The sequence below is a fragment of the Lissotriton vulgaris genome, unplaced genomic scaffold (assembly GCF_964263255.1).
Source record: "Lissotriton vulgaris unplaced genomic scaffold, aLisVul1.2 SCAFFOLD_987, whole genome shotgun sequence".
Lineage (NCBI taxonomy): Eukaryota > Metazoa > Chordata > Amphibia > Caudata > Salamandridae > Lissotriton > Lissotriton vulgaris.
This window is the reverse complement of record NW_028246738.1, coordinates 117,355-134,906: the sequence shown is the minus strand read 5'-3', so window position 1 is coordinate 134,906 and position 17,552 is coordinate 117,355. Positions and strand designations below refer to the sequence as shown.

At 43.9% G+C, this 17,552-nt stretch overlaps 1 protein-coding gene across 1 annotated transcript in view; it reads left to right on the top strand.

Moving 5' to 3' along the window:
* The window catches only part of LOC147665759 (phospholipase A2 inhibitor and Ly6/PLAUR domain-containing protein-like), a 50,073-nt gene extending 37,940 nt beyond the window's left edge, over nt 1-12,133 (top strand). Inside the window, exon 6 of the mRNA XM_086949538.1 lies at nt 12,003-12,133. Within this exon, the coding sequence (XP_086805664.1) occupies nt 12,003-12,133 (131 nt within the window). The remainder of the gene's footprint in view (nt 1-12,002) is intronic.
* Nucleotides 12,134-17,552: the final 5,419 nt, after the last annotated feature.

Sequence of the window (17,552 nt, the reverse complement as noted above, 5' to 3'; positions counted from 1 at the left end):
ATGGCCAACATCGTACTGTGGACACTTCAAACTTAGCTAAAGCAAAACTACCTGATTTTAGGTGGGTCACCTGAGATTTTGGCCCCGGGATTGGCGGTCATCTTGGGGAAAGTACCAAACTCAAACATTTCTGAAAACTAGACACCCGGGAGAGTTCAATGAGGTATTGCTTGCATGGATCCCCTACGTTTTCCTACCCAGAATGCCTTTCAAACCTCAAATTTAGCTGAAAAAACCCACATTTTCCACATATTTTTGTGTAGAATCACAGTGCCGGCACACACTGCCCAGGGTTAGAAGGACACTCGGGCAGTACGTACGAGTCTCCTTCCGCATACCTCTTCGCCAACAGACTCTATATCTCCTACTTGGAAAGTCTTTTGAGGGTGTGGGAGGAATGTGATCAGGAAAGTGGCGATCTTTCAATCTAGCGACATCCTCCACCACTCCAACTCTAGGAACACTTTCCTGTTCCACTAAAACAAGGCTGCCTTTTACAGACTCCTGAAACTTAGCAAAAGTAATCTTTGACTCAGCACATGAATCCTGGAACAAAACAAAAGTATTAAAGGTTACCAATTAGAAAAGATGGATAGCCAAATTCTTGTACCAAATGTAAGCCTTACAAAGAGCAGCGTAAGGTTCCAAACTCTGATCTACTCTGTCAACACCACCCATAAGCCTATTATAGTTAAAAATGCACACAGGTTTGCGCGCTTCAGCAACCTGACCCAAACAGTCACAGGTGCAGTGCTTTCATCATGGATGGTACTCAGCATGTAGACATCTCTCCTGTCTGAAAACTTCACAGCTAATTGCTCTTAGCAACGCAACGCACTGCACTGTCCCCGCACAAGCTTTTGACAAACAAGTTCTTTTGGGAAACCTTTACGGTTAGAGTGCATTGTGCCACAAGCAACAGTGTCAACTTTGGCCAATTCCCTGAACAACCACACACCAGTGTAGAAGTTATCTACATATAAATGGTGGCATTTGTTAAACAATCCTCTACCAAGCTCCCATACAATTTTCTCAGTCACTCCAAAAGTGGACGGACAACTAGGGGGGTTAATCCTCTATTCCTTACCAGTGTACACCCTGAAATTAGAGACATATCCACTCCTACTATCATACAGCATATACAGCTTAATTCCATAGCGTGCCCTCTTCCTAGGAATGTATTGCCTAAAAGCCAAGCGGCCCTTGAACAACACCAAAGCCTCATCCACTGCAATTTTATTTCCCTAGAGCATTGATCTCAGAAAATCGATCAATAAAGGGATCAATGGCTGAATCTTAAAAAGACGGTCACAATCAGGATGATCTTTTGGCAACGCTAAAACATTATCGAAAATGCAGCGTCCGAAGCAGAAGCAAATACCTATGACGACTTCTGACTGCCGGAAAAATAGCAGTTGCCTTCAAGGGACTAGTAGACCAATATAAAGACATTGATGGCTTCATTAGCAAGCCCATCAAAAAAGTTAAACCCAAGAACTTCTTAATCTCTTCCAGATTTGTGGGAGTCCACCGTGTAGCTATAGAGTGAGGTTTAAGGCTGGCACTGTTGTCCCTCTACAGCTGTTAGCCATACAAATTAGTCTGCTCAACAATCTCTGCCAAAAACACATTGGGGCAGATTCATGATAACTGGCGCATCCCCAGGGATGCACCAGTTATTTTGCGCCGCTGCTCCGCCACCCATGGTGCGCCGCATTTACAATGCGGCGCACCATGGGGCAAAAACGGCACAGATGCGTGACGCACATCTACCGTAAAGGTGGCGCATTGCTGGAGTTTCAGCCAGGCTCGGGGGTGCCCTATCTGTCCAATGCTGTGTCAAGCCTTACGCCTGCTTCAAGCAGGCGCAGGGTTTTGACGCAGCATTGGCCTGAAAGTGACTGAGTGAAATCTTATAGATTTCACTCAGCCACTTTTGCGAGGCGCACCTGCCCCGGAACGCCTTTCCTCCCCCCCGATGCCTCAATACTTAAAAAAATCCCCACCCTGGCCCCACCGGAGACCAAAACCTACCTCCTCTTACTTGGGACGCCTGGAAGCAAATGGCTTCCAGGCATCCCAGCGCTTCCTGATGACGTCGGCTCGCGCTGTGCGTGCTGACATCATGGGGAAGCGTGTGGGGGGTCGGCAGCAAAGTTTCCACTGCCACCCCCCTTGGTGGGGGCAAGATCAATGTCCCAGGGGGGGAGTGCCAGCACTTCCCCCAAGGGTTGTGCTCATGACGGAGCGGTCCGTCATGAGCACAGCCCAACCCGATGCTCATGACGGAACCGCTCCGTCATGAGCATCAAAGGGTTAAGTTGCAGGAAGAGATATATTTGGCATCAGAAAGAAAATTTTGGGATTCCCATAAAAGGCTTTGAGGACTATTGCAAGTAGTTTGTAGAGGGAGGGCCCTGTCCTTAACAAAGAGCCTGTCAACTTAGCAACAGTGTGAAGGTAGAGGTGTTGATGTGATTACACTTGTTGCACTCCTTAATTCCATGGGTAATCTTGGTTCACTTGTGAAATTCATGAGTAACCTAGAGGTACTACAATAGTAAGTCACACATACTTATACATTAGTCTTTCTGAATCCAGCCTGGGGTGTTCACGGCAGAGGGCATAGTGCTCTAGGGGTGAGTACGTGATATGGAAGGGTCACTAAAGTACTAATGCAGTAGCCCGAATTCCTGATAATCAACATGTTAATTACAACCTTTTATTTGCAGAAAGGGACCTCTGTGCAGAAGCAAATCTCTCTGGCTAGTGAAATTGGAATGTGTTTTGACGTAGACCTAGGATTTTATGCATAGCTTTGGTCGTGAGAAAATTGTGGTGGTGGTAAATGCTGTTGTATCAGAAAGAAACTATATATACCTAGGAGTAGGGGTAATAGTAGAAGAGGACTACAGCTGCTGTGTGTGGGGGTATGGAGCCCCCTGCCATATTGAACATCTCTACATTCCTGGAAGGGATCTTCAGTCCCAGAGATCCCTGCACTATCAGAGTGCCAACGCTCAGAGAGGGGCTGGGCTGCCCGATCATCAGCGTTACAAAGTGTCGCAGCCTGAGCCAGTGGTACAGGACACACATGGGTTGTGACCGGGCAGTGCCCATACCAAGGACAAGCTCATCCATGTCCAACCAAGTGCAGAGAAGGTTGGACTGGGCCCCCCTCAAGGTTTTTTTTAACTCATGCAGGTGCTGTGACTACACTGCCCTGTATGTTTTGTGTCCCCTTCATTGTTTACTTGCCTGAGTGGCCATGGGAAAGGAAACTTGTTTGCATGCTCTTGCGCGCATGAGCGCAGGAACGCTATTCCCTTTATTGAATCCCATTCTCTTATCAGGGATTTAAATGTTTTAAGGCAGCTGCTGGGGAGGCGGGTTTGCTGCTGCCTCCAGATTACGCTACTCATCCTATACCCCCACCAGAAACTCCTTAGCTATAATGCCATTTAAAGTTTCCACAACTATGTAGACACAGGCTAGTGGGGGTTGGACATAAAGCTAAACTTTTTTATCTCTGCACCGGTTTGGGGTGGGACTTCTTCCCTCAGACATTTCCACTGCAAGGTGGGGCCCAGGAGAGGGGGGAGTCTTGTAGAGAAAAAAGAGGCCAGGCCTATTTTCTTTCACTTGTAGCTTGCTGAGCCTCCTGGTGTTGTCGTGTAGTGCCCTGGCTGTGCTATCTCTCGGTGGTTGTCTGTTCCTGTGGGCTTAGCACATTAATTTCACTCCTACCTCACATTTTCCTGAGGTCCTTGCATAGAGGGGAAAGAATAAGGAGCAAAACAGAAAGTGTAAGGGACAGGCCTGGAGGCTTGTTTTGATTTGTGTTGTCAATGTTGTTTCAAAGAAAATAGAACAAACCGAAAGGCATCTCTCTCTGGATTTTGGAGTCGCCTCTGGTTGTCCTCCAGCTTCCCCGGCAGGTCCATTCACAGGTCCCACCATTCCACCTAAATTAATGGTGGATATGGCTACAGACCAGATTTCTGAAATCCAGACATAACGCAAATCAGTGACAGTGAACCTAGCTCCAAAAGAAAGTATAAAACGAAGGATGGGGACGTCTGGGCAGGCTTCAATTAGACCTACAGCTGAGGATGGTGTACCACCACCTACCGACTGGGATGGCATTTTGGACAGATTTTCATCTTCTGTGCATGCATGTATCACCTTCTATGCTCAGCTCGTCATGAGCCGTGGAACGCTTTCATGCGGGGATAATTCCCCTGCTGTGCTGAGCATTCCACGGGAACGGGTGCACCGGTGACGAGCTCAGCTCGTCAACAGCACAGGAGCGTCCTGCCTCATGACGAGCTGAGCTCGTCATGAGCATGTGGGCGCTGTGCATACCCCCCGCCCCCCAGCACAGCGGGGGAATTACCCACCGCAGCAAAGGGAGTATTTCTCCCTTGTTGGATGAGATTTGTTACCATGAACATACTGTTAGCCTGTTGATTTCTTCTTTAAATGTTGTTTCAGTTTGACAGTTTTCTGTGCACCGCAGTTGACTACTTCTGTTGATAATACTACTCCTTCAGCTGTCCCCTCAAGGTTACTGGGTAGCGTAGGTCCTGACCAGTCCTCCTAACTTTGATGTGATTTGTGCCCCCACAGTCAGGAGCAAGAGGGGCAGATGGTTCAGGGGTTCAAACTTTAGGATTTGGTGGCCTGTACACGGCACATCGATAAGGGCCTAACTCGCAGATTAAAGCCCCTCCTCTCAGCCTCAGTCCTTCCTGAGCATCCCCCCGGCCTGCTGTCGCTTTGTGTTCATTCTAGCTGGAGTTCCCCCACCCAAGTGATGCTGTGAAGAGTCTTATGTGTACCATAAAAATAAGGTATTGGTTGATCAATTATACTGATTTCTAAATCCCTGAATAATGGACATCCTATTGGTAAGGAGGGGGGGCCCATCACCAAAGGTTGGGTGGGCCCATCACCGAAAAACTTTAGAGGGGATTGTGTTGGTATCAATTGTAAGAACCCTGGTCTGGCTCAGTGGTTGGTCAAGAAAAGGGCTGGGGCCCGTTTAGTGAGAGACAACACTAACCTTCTCTCCTTGACATTTTTTATAAGCATTTGTCACCCAGGGAAAGTGAGGGATCCCAGCCCTTGCTCTCCAGGATTGCTGCTGGGAATTGGTTTTCAGTCTCGACTTCCAACAGATTTCTCCCTCTCTAGTTTAGACTGACGCCCTGGTCTGTCTAGCAGGGATAGCGATATTCTGGCTCCTAGTCTATAAATTTCTTCCCACCAAGGTCCCCCACTAATGCCCCATGTTCTTCCCCTACTCCTTCTTTAGTGTGCATGCTCTCCCTTAGTTATGCTGGGCCTCCTCTTTTATCCCACATAGCCTTGGAGTCTCACATTTTGGGTGACACTGCGCCGGACCTGCACACCCATATGAAGATGTTGCTGGCTTGGTGTCAAAACACGAGTCCCCTGATTCGGGCCTTTTCACAGATTCATTCGACATCTGCCTGTTTCAGGAGACTTTCGGCCATATTTACCAATTTGGCTGGTTGCATGGGAATGCCCATGGAACTAAGTAATTTAAAGCTGCGCTACACGCTGCTTCGAGATACCTTCACATTGTTTACAGCGCTAAGAAGAAGATTTGACGCCAATATGCTTCGCATAAAATCTGACTGTTGGTTAGTTGCTCTAGACGCCTAGCAGGGTTTGTCAATTTAAACCTAAGTGCTGCCACCACAGGGAAGGGAAGACCACCGCGAGCGTTGTCTGTTTGGATGATCAATGTTGTAACATTGCCAATGAGGACTCTGGCATCCATGCCCCACTGGATAGTAACATTTCTGCTGCTGCTTGGGTTGAGCATTTCTCCAAGGTAGATTCAGAAGCTGTTAACCAGGGATTGTCTCAGGCTGCCTTTCATACTTAAGTCACCAGGGTGGCAAGTATTAACCCCTTCTGTAATTTTATGGCTGAGCATTACATTGAGTCGGTGAAGCAAACAGTCCACAGTATTTCCAACATTGAGATTTCTAAAGCATACAATTGGATTCTAACAAATAAAGGCCCAGGTTTGGATAAGATGCCAGGTGATCTTTCGTACTCATACAGATGCATGAGGGCCTTATTTTTCCTTTGTTTTAAGTGCTATAGTGTTCGGTGCATCTATACCTTTGACTTGGGTGGGGTGAAATGATCCAAGCTAACCACAGACCAATCAGCCTCATTGATAGTTCATAACATTTGTTTAGTCGGATGTCCAATTCAAATGTACTAACTTCCTTGCAGGTGGGTTTCAGGGATGGCTTAGGAACAATTGACCAAGTGTTCCACCTGCAATTGTTAGACTGGAATGACATTCACGTGGGGGGCGGCGGACTTTATGTTATATATTTGGACCTTCAGGGAATCTCTTTGGAAGGTATTGGCAGGAATGGGGGTCCCTGAATCTCTTATAGAAATTTGTACTAGACCACATTCGACCATTTATGCCCAGGTCAAATGCGGGCCTCAGGGTAAATTAACACAATCCATCCCATATAATCATTGAGTAATGCAGTGGTGAGTTCTGGCTCCAACCCTTTTTCTCTTAAATATAAATGATTTAGTATCACAGCTTTGGATATATGAGAGTGTCGCCTCACATCTTGACGGGGTTATGATCCCCATCCTACTGTCTGCAGGCAATACCCTTTCATTATAGAAATTCCCTATCCGCTTCGACGCAGCGCAAATTCCCCCACTGTGTTGACAAATTCCACGCACGCACAGAACAGAATGGACGGCCCCTGGCTGTTCCCCGCACACGCCCACCATGGACATGGAAGGGGCTATAGGGGTCTAGAGTCTTCTGGATTGTTTTGGATCCTTCTGCAAGCAGCTGAGGATTAAGCATGGGCGAATTTTGCGAATCTCGGGTTCGCGAATTTTGCGGATTTGCGAACTCGCAATCCGCAAAATCCGCAAATTCGCGAGAAAATTTGTTTTTTGTGTGTTCGTGCGGGATTCTGCCAGGTCGCGAGGGTTTTTGTACAATTTCGCAAACGCGAACTTACCTGTCGGGTCGCAAGTTTTGCGAACTTGTTGTTTCTACGTGTCCAGCCTGTTTGGGACACTCTTCTTCATCACTGCCACCCTCTGTCACCACTGCCACTCTCTGGTTCACCCATGCCACCCTCTGGCTCACCTATGCCACCCTCTGTTTCATCACAGCACCCTCTGGTTGTCCAGTGTACATTATTGTGGCAAAGCAAAGCACACCTTCCCTGCCTCAAGTGACCTGAATTCATTTGGGGCTGATTATTGTGTCACAGAATATTTTTTTAGCTGGCACCTGCTTCTTTAGTGCTTCCTGATTAGTGATCTTTTGCACTTGCTAAGTGCTTTCATTGTTGCAAAATTAGTTACAACACCTGCCCTGCCCCAACTGACAATAATGAATTAGGGGCTGATTAATGTGTCACTGGATTTGAACTTCCAGCCTGGCTCCTGCTTGTCTCCCTTAGCTGTAATTCAGGACCTTTGTGGCATATGTGTAACTATTCTGAGGGTCAGAGCAGGGTCACATAATAGTTGCAAGTAGGCAACTGAACTCTGGAGGGGCCCCTTGGGAAGCACTACAGGAAATGGCTACTAATGATGAGCTTGAACTTTTGAACCTGGTAAGTACTTTCAGTTTTGCTAAGATCGTATTTCTGCAATTTAGCGCTTATTCGCGGGGCGCGAAGTTGAACTGGGAAGCCGCGAACTCACGCGAACAGTGCGAGCAAGCCATAAAATCCGCTGCTCGCGGATTTGAGGATTTTGCGGGAAATTTGCTAATCTCGCGGATTGCGAATTTACCGAAAATCCGCAAAATCCGCGAGCGGAACGGATTTTCCGCCCATACTTACTGAGGATGAAGAATAACCTCAGCAAGACAAAGTACATGGGTTTTAACCCTTGTCCAACTACCCATGCAAACCCAACTCTCAGTGGAGTGGCTCTTGAGAGCGTTCATTTGTCTGGGGGTTACACTCAACATAGATTTGACTGGTTACCCCATATTCAGATGAGGGCTCACTGCAGCTCCTTTTTCACCCGGTGGCTCTAGCCTTTGAAATCTACAAAAAACAGGCACTAGGAGACACTCTGTAAGGTGGAGAGCATTTGGGCTTCCAAGACATTATACCCTTAGAAATTATAGAAAATAATTGTTATGAGGAACCTAAGTAACTTACCAGAAAGCACCCGCTTGCACCCCTACATCTAATTTATGGCCTTAAACGCAACAATGACACTGCTGGGTTAAGACAGCTTTTGTGCTGGCTGAGACTCTGGGATACCCCAGAGCTCGTGACATTTCATATGGCCATAGATGACCTGTAAGATTGCCTGGCTTTGGATAATGAAAGATCGGCTGGGCCAGACTGGGTACAAGAATCTTTGTTTCCCCCCCCCCCAATGCTGGGTTAATTTTAAATCTGAGCTAAAAGGCACCTATTGGCATTATACTGACCACCAAATTATATACCCTCTTACGGCCGGGTCTCCTACTGTTTCTTTTTTAGAATTCAAAGTAGATTACCATCTGGAAGCATTCCTGGATACTTTTTAACCCACCCTTGTAAAGCCTTTCTATGTTAAATTCGCTAGGGGATATTGCCTTTTTGCTATTTTACAGTCAAATGGAATTGGCACCCTAGTGATTGTGACAGAATCTGCCTGTTCTGCCCACAGGTGGCAAAATCGGCTGAGCATGTCATATTTTTCAGTTTAACATCCCAAAGCATCAGAAGGAAGTAGATTTGCTGCAACCTGGGGATTAGGAATATTAGGACCTCATACAGAATTATAAGAAGTGTTATCATACCATGCATTGTGTTGTCTTTCTCATGTTTTTTGATGTACACAAGGAGGCTATTTCTATGTGTGCTGCAGAATGCAGTACACATAGAAAAAGCAAAAGCTAGGAGAAATAATTTGATTTCTTCTTGTTTCTCCATTCTTATGCCTGCTCTTGCATGGAGTTAGTTTTTGGCACAGCCTCAGATTTACACCTCCTCGTAAATCTGGGGCAGCGTCAAAAGCAATGGATGTTGTAGTAGAACGCCAACAGATACACCCAATGCATGCTCCTTTCACGCTAAGTGATGCATGTAGAGGGGCCTTATTTACAAGGCAGTGTTAAGCCACAAAAAGTGGCTTAATGCCACTTTGTAAATATGTGAAGGGCATAGTGCCACCAGAACATCGCTAAAATGATGTTCTGGTGGCGATATCTTTTCGTAAATATGCCCCTCTGTGTTTTGTGGACTGAAAGGGTGCGATGGAGCTCAAGAAGGGTGAGTAGACATAGAGAACTGAGATAGTGTCCGATGAAGCAGCCAAGTGCTTAGGGTAGTACAGGGTGGAGGAGGGTAGGTGGGAAGGTTAATAGGTGTAAAGAAAGTTATGTCTAATTGTTGTGGTTTTATAGAGATGCAAAACAGAAAATATAATGGAGAAAGTAATAGAAGTAGTTCACCTAAGAAGATTTCAGATAGTATGTACAGTTTCCGAAGGTTGCCTATTGTGTGTTCAGATTGTGTGCAGTTTTTATGGATGTGGTGGAGGTGAGTTATTAAGGTTTTGTAAGTAGAGTATTGGACCCGAATGCTGATGTACGTGACATATTGTGTATAAAAGTCATGAGTACTGTATCACATTCATATTAAGTCACTTGGGTGCAAACACATATGCTGTTTACCATTTAAATGAAAGAGAATAATGGAGATGTGAACTTTTGTAATAAATGAATAAAAAAAAACCCTTGTCTAGTTTACCACTGCAGCACGTATAGCCAATTGTAATAAAAGACACATATTTCCACTAAATCGTCTTTAATTGTGACAAATGCACTGCCTTCAATAACAATGCAGTATTTGTATCTCTCCAGAATATATTAGACTATATTGTATAGGCGGGGGATTATGGGCATGGTGATTTATTTTGAGATTCTACCAAATTGTTGTCCTCAGGCAAGTTGTTGAATAATTCCCTGCATTATTTTTGAGGACAAACTCTTTTGTGGCACATTGTGAGAAGCTTACAACCTGCTTCTTTATGCTTAAAGTAATCATAATAATTATTCAATTCCTGCAGAGCTGCTCCAGAAAAATCTATTTCATGTTCTTATCATTGCTAGATTAGACTATTGCAATACTCTTTAGTAGGATTGTCGGCTATCGCCTCTAAAAAGGTCCTTTAGGTACCTTGCAGCCTCTAGATGGAACAAATTACCGATGGCATTTCGATTAGAACCATCTGAACTAATCTTTAGAGCCAAGCTTAAAACTACACTATTCGCTCAGTAAGGTAGGCCGCTTCTGTAGATCCCAGTAAATTTCTCTCCTTAGCGCGGGGACACGCCGCTGTGCGTCACCAAGCGCTTTACAAAACTCCCTAAATAGAAATAGAAAATAGAAAAACTACTACGTAACCAGAGTACTTATTCAGGGGCTCAGCAGGAAAACTAGTATTCCTGTTCATCTTCCTCTCTTTTACTGGCTCCCTATGAGCAGATGTTATTGAAGATCTTATGTTTCTGGACCATATCCAGCCTCGCCACTGACAGTTACCTTGCTTCTCTTCTCTCAACCTATGCCGCAACTAGATACCTGCAATATAGTTCTTTACATTATGCTTCCCCACAAGACAAACATATATATGTAACATAGTCTGGTTTGCTTGTAGAACCCTCTTTTTGAACCAAGATCACAATGTATAAAACTACAAAGAAATATGCCCCAAGAGAAGGCTAGCGAAAGGCAGAAAATGCTTTTGCACCAAAACACAGAAAACCGCTAGCAGCCAGATCGGAATGGTCTTAACTGTATGAAATATATTCTAATTGGTGAAAAGCATGCCCAATCATAACTGTTGAAAGATCATTTTGTTGAAGAGTCAGATTGACAAAGCATTCGCCCAGTCAGAACAAGGCATGGCACTCGCACCATTTTCAATAGCTATATGGTAGCCAGTAGGAACAGCTGTGGCATGGGGATGGCAAATATGTAGTCATCTGTAGACTGGTGTGAGATGCTCTGCCTATTATTAAGCCAAAGTGGGTCTCCCCAAGAATTGCTTCTTCTTACCGTGAACCAAAAAAGATAAAAAGTTGTTGAGCCCCCATATGTACAATGGGGGTAACAGTCAGTCAAATGCACAATGGTTCAGTAAATGCTACCCAAAACAGCCACAGCAGCCATGGTATTACAATACATAAATTAAACGTTTTGCTTTGATAACTATGTGCCAGGTTACAACCCCTCTAAGTGCACCTGCTGACTTTCCACTAAAATATACATCACTGATATCCTTATAGGTCAGTGTCCAGGCTGTTGGGCACCTGTACTGACTTATTGCTGTGGAAGGGTACGCTCTTAAAATGTATTGTTAGTCAATCACATGATGCCTTAATTCCATTAATATACTCACTGCATACCTAAGAAAATATAAGATTAACTTTGGAATGAGGTTCTTTATTTGTTTCAACTTTTGGTTTCTTGATTTATTGTCCAATTCAGCCTTTGGAAAGCTTATTAATCAATCCAAACACCAAGCAAAACATGTGTCAGCTTAAAGATTTAAAGAATGTAGAATGCAGTACAATGAACAAACAATATAATACTCAAGTGACTTATTGCAGCAAAAGTCTTCATTCTAGGAATGTGTTATTTTCGCCCTGAGAAAATTACCCATCTAGGTATGAGGTTCCCACCAAGTGCAGTTAATGGCACATTATGTTCTCCTCTTAAGTTCTTAGAATCATAACTGAACAGAAATAAGTAAATTGTTTAGTGCCTTCTTTTTGTAGAAAAAAAAAATTCAGTTCAATCTTCAAACAAGCAGATTTATGTGATGTACAGCTTTTCATACTCACATACTATCTCACGCAGTCAAACAATGCATGTTATGCAGAGTTCTACAGTTTTACAAAATTACAAAGTACACTAGAGGATGGGAAACTGAGGTGTGCTGTCTTTGTGTTTCAGGTAAGCCGGAGAAAAGGTATAGCATGAGAGGGTGTGCTACCAAGGATGCATGTGAAGTCGGAATTCTCAGCATGTCATTATCTAAAAATTATCATTATGAGTTAAAGTGTATTCCTTCCATTAAAGTTTAAAATGACCCTAGAAGTCTAAAATCCATCTTTTTCTCAGCCTTGTTAATCATAGTAAGCATCATGAATAATTCCCTGTGGCCACCGGAACCATCTGAGGCCAAGGGTCAGGTTTTATGAACAGGACCACAATTAGAACTAACCACATCTCCTTATATAATTAATAAATAATTAGGCCAAAGTGATGCACATTTTAACAGCACCATGCTGTTTATAGGCCAATCCCACTTCCATTGGGCCAGCTTTGTCTGTAGGTTGGGTTCCACCTGTAGGCACCTTGAAGTCTTGAGCATTTATTATATGTACATATATATGTTTGTCGCTTATAGAGAGGAAATGGAAGGATGGGGATGGTAGATTTTGACAGTACAGAGAGGGCAGACAAAGAGAATATGGATTTTTGGAGCAAGGATACAACCCTGAGTGGTGAACTTTGAAGAGCCGTAAAGAAAAAAGCCACCATGAGCATTATAGTGAACATGTATATGATTAGTCAAAACCTAAGCATCAGTTATTTTAGTATTGTACAACATTTGTGATGTACTTTGTCCCAGAGGTCTCAGTGAGAGCTGCTGGGTGCATGGGGCAGGTTTGACCAATGAACCAGACTTCAAGGGGGTTTAACTATCTACTGACATTATATCTGAGACAAATGAGAATTTGAAAGATTGATACATACCATGGCTGATCCTTATTAATTTGTCTGATAAACCTTGAAATATGCTGCAGGCTGCATGGCTAGCTAACCGCAACTCTTTCTTCCCAGTATCCTCTCAAACTTGAGCAGCTCCTTCCCAGGACTGACAAGAAAATGCCCACTAACCACTGACAGAGTACTCTGAAAAGTGCAAATGATCAAACTCTCTAGCTGATCATCCCCATGTTCTACTTCACCTCTGGCCAATGTCCCCCCACACCAATTTTCCACACTTGTGCAACACAGAATGCACTTATATTTGTGGGACTTTCATGTTTGTTCCCATATACATCCTGCTCTGCCACATCACATTTTGTGGATGGTACCAAGTAAACATCGGGGAAGCGGCCTAGGCAAACAAATCTGCCAATAAACTGACCTTGATACTTTACATGCTATTGCACCTGTCTACTGTGGTGATGGCAGCGTGACACATTTTGGGTTGGAAATTGGAAGCAGTTTTCTTCATGTATCTTTCAGCCTTCATGACTATTGGTAATGATCATCTTTTGTGTGGTATTCCCCCAGATTGTTACCTTCTTTTGCTGTATTCGTTTTTGCTGGCCATTGGACTGTGTACACCTTACTACTGCTAACCAGTAGCAAAGTGTTTGTGGTCTCCTCAATAAAAATGTTAGAAACAGTATACAAATAATCAGCAAATGTCATTTATTTGTGTAGTCCCTAGTAGATAGCACCACATGTATCCAGTTTTATACAATGACTTTGCCCCAAGAAGGCATGCTTTTGATGGTCTGGTGAAATATAGCAATAAGGTGTGTTGTTGGTCCTTTGCCTTCATTACTGAGATGCAGACACACACATACTCTGCAGAATGTTAAATCATTGTGACTGATAGGAAAGCAGTCTTGTGTTTCTTTCAGGTGGGGAAATGATAACATTTCAGTCCTTATACACAGTCCGTTTGATATTTGGAAGTGTTTGCCCTGCTGAGGTGCAGAGGAAGAAGACTTCTTCTTCTAAGTGAATGCCTGCTTCATACTTGGCAGAGCAAGCTTCCAGGGTGTGACCCTAGAACGTCATCACCAGAATATTGACCAACATAAGTATTGTATCTTAAATGTAATTTATGAAAGTATTGCTCCTTTGGGGTTGAATAAAGAAAAACTACACCCAATTTGGCTATATTTGAATAAATTCATGATTTTGTCTTTGGGACAATACTTTTAAAAATAATATTTTGACATATAACTGTTTCCAGAGCAGACCTATTGTGGAGGTTAGAGCCCACAAACTGTTGGCTACTGAATGAAGAACTTGATCCCTGGAGAAGCCAATGGGTAGTGGTGCAGCAGGTCTTCAACCTTTGTGAAAATCTGACACAGGTGTGATTAAGTGTTGACTGTAGATGTCAGCAACACTAGGCATTCTATTACGTTTTAGTTGCTTGATTCTATGGTGTCTAAAAGCTAATAAGCAGCTTCCAAGAGGAAACCAATGACCATAGGGTTGAGAGTGTTGTATAGCAAGCTGAATGTGTCATAGAGGGTATGGCATAATAATTATTGTACCACAGAGCTAGTGTGTACCCAATGAGCTTTCTCAAGGCTCATATTAGCATGAAATAGTATTTTGGTGAGATGGGACAATGAAATAAAGTTGGTGTATGTTCAACAAATAATGCGTCTAGCTACATCACTAACCATGGGATTTTCAGTCTAAAAAGACTTAAAGCTTTTTCTCACCAGTGTATGCGAGATCCAAGAATTTCCTGGGCAGACTAAGGGACTAATTTATGAGGAATTGAAGTCGGACAGCACCTCAAGTCTTCTTGCTGTGCTTCCCTAGGCCAATGTAAATAGGGCAGGAATGCACTGTATTCATCAAGTAAGGTGCATTCCTGTCCTTCGCCCCCCCCCCCCCAGTGGCACATAATTTGCTGCCTAGCACCAATGTAGGCACCCTTTCACCATGGTGCAAGGGTGCCTCCATTTCATGCAGGTTTGTTTTTGAGTTGGAATGGATACCTTCCCACACAAAACATACCAAGAGTCTTTTTACTCTTTCTATGTGTGCTGCTTTGTTCCCACACAAAATATACTGAGAGGCTTTTTACTGTTTCTATGTGTGCTGCACAATGCACAACACAAGCAGAAAAAACGAGAAGTAAAAATATTTCTCCTTGTTACGCCTACTCTGGGGAGGTGTATGTTTTTGGAGCTGCCCCAGGTTTTTGTGATTGAGGAAATCTGGGGCAGCGTCAAAATCCATGGGTGTTGCATGGGAAACCCCATATCAATGCCCATAGAATGACTCCTTGATGTAGAGTAAGGATAGATTTTAACAGGAGGGGGGAGAGAGAGAGTCAGTGGATTCAGTCTCCCTAGTTATATGAATAAACAAAGTGGAATCCATTCAAAGTGATAGTGATCCCTAGAGTGATGGGGAACACACAGTGTTGTTTAAATGCCCCTCACACATCAACAGGCCCCTTGGTGTCATGCTTCATCATTGGGGCCTTCGCACCCCTCTACGGGATGCGGCGTGCTGCGACTCGCGGATACGCAGGAGCACTTAGAAGTGAACTATGTGTGGGGGTGTGTGTTTTACTCATCGGAGCCGCGTAGAGGGAAGGCAGGCGATTAGCCATTGCAGTAACCGTCATTTCTGAGCAGAAAGGAAGGATCCCCCAATATACGCATAGGCTCATGAGGTCTTATAGTTGAGAACTTTAAGTTCTATCGCCAATTGGGCGCAACGGCATTCACTAACATAAAAACATAGTTAGGAATATTACACATTGTGGTAATTATTTTTAAATACACTTTTACATTCTACATGTGAGTAAGGGGAGGGTAAGTGCATAACCCTTGTCCTGAAGAAGGGGGCTTTGACCTCCGAAACATGTTGACACTCTAAACAGTGGTTTTGATACCCTAACTCGTATCTATTTAACCAAAATAAAAAAAAAATTCCTCCCACGTGCCAGGTATTTTTTAACCATTCACTTTTTTTTCACCTCACCTCACTCACACTTTGGTAAAACACACATCCCCACACATAGTTCACTTCTAAGTGCTCCTGCGTATCCGCGAGTCGCAGCACGCCACATCCCGTAGAGGGGTGCGAAGGCCCCGATGATGAAGCATGACACCAAGGGGCCTGTTGGTGTGTGAGGGGCATTTAAACAACACTGTGTGTTCCCCATCACTCTAGGGATCACTATCACTTTGAGTGGATTCCACTTTGTTTATTCGTAGAGTAAGGATAGGCAGCAACTTGCACTGCTTTGTCTTACTCTTTATCTATGAGGCCATGCAAAGGCACGCAAAGTTGCTTTGCTCCACCTCATAGATGTGATTGAAGTACTTGCACCACTATTGCATAAAAAAGTGACTTAACAGCGGTGCAGCCCCCTTGTAAGTTACACCCTGAGTCTTCTGTATGAGGGTTAGAACTGTGTCTCAAAAATCAACATGAAGCCTCCAATTCCTCAGAGGTCTCGTGTGTCTTGTTTGTTTTGGAACAGATGATCATTTTCAGATTGGGACTATTGAGATAGTGGAGGGGACACCATGATATGACACGGACGAGGTAAGACACAGCAAATTAAGTCCTCTGCACGATGTTCAGGACCACCACCCAGAAATAAACAGGAAGCCTGTGGTGCCTTAGCACTGAGTCTTGGGACCTACATAACTGCCAAGGTTTCAGATTGCTTATGATTGATATTTTCATAATTTCAGTGTAATTATGAGTGACATTCAGCGACTGTGAGTGACACTCTTTTTTTAGCCTAACCAAGCAATGTATAGGGGAGAAACATATAAATATCAGAAGTTACAACCATTTGAGCAACACGAAATTCAAAGAAGATCTCAAAACTGCTGTAAAGCACCAGAAATTCCCCACTGTAATTTTTTCAAAAGACTCAACTTAGGCTCATGGTGGCATGCTCTAAGTTAGTAAATTAAATTGGGATTCATTGGAGAAGATCATAGCTGCCAAGTTTGTCTGCATATGTGTGAACTTTCCGTGTGTGCATTGTGATCGTGTGGGACACTTCAGTGCCTTACGAGTGACTGTTTGAGTGTCACCTTTATGCATGTAAAACTAAAAAGTTTTGCCCAGTTAATTATATCAATATCACATATGACTCTTCTGTTGATAAAGCCCATGCCCTGCTGGATTTCCTCAGCTTCTGAACTGCAGTTATTTTTTCTGCTTTAATGTAACTTTTGAGGTATGATCCCAACTGTGTGAAATGTGTGTCAGTCTTATAGCTGGATAGGAGCTCACACATTGTTCCAGTGAAAATGAAGTGGAGAACATTGTTCCTGGACATGGGCATCTCTGAAACTTGGAGCCCTTCATGGTGAGAGATGCTTCTACAAGCATCCTCATCCCAAGGTACAAAAAGAACAATTGATGGACATAATGTAGGACAATGTCATACATTCACCCCAATACAGAGATCTGGTCCTAAATCCATCGTTTGTTTGCTCACCATGCCATTCCAGTTTGAAACCAGCCATATGCAAATCCGTCTTGACCCTGCACCCAATGGGACGAGCCCAGCCTCAACTGCCAGGCCAGGTCTACTTCTGAAGACTTTAGTGATAGGATAGAATCTTCAGTGCATTACAATGATGAGAGAGGACCCCAACCACTGAACACCCATGAAAAGCTTTGCATAGCTGAGAGAACTGCTGTTAGCTTCATCTGTGACACTGCAAGTACAATGCTTCGGCGGAGCTGTCAAAT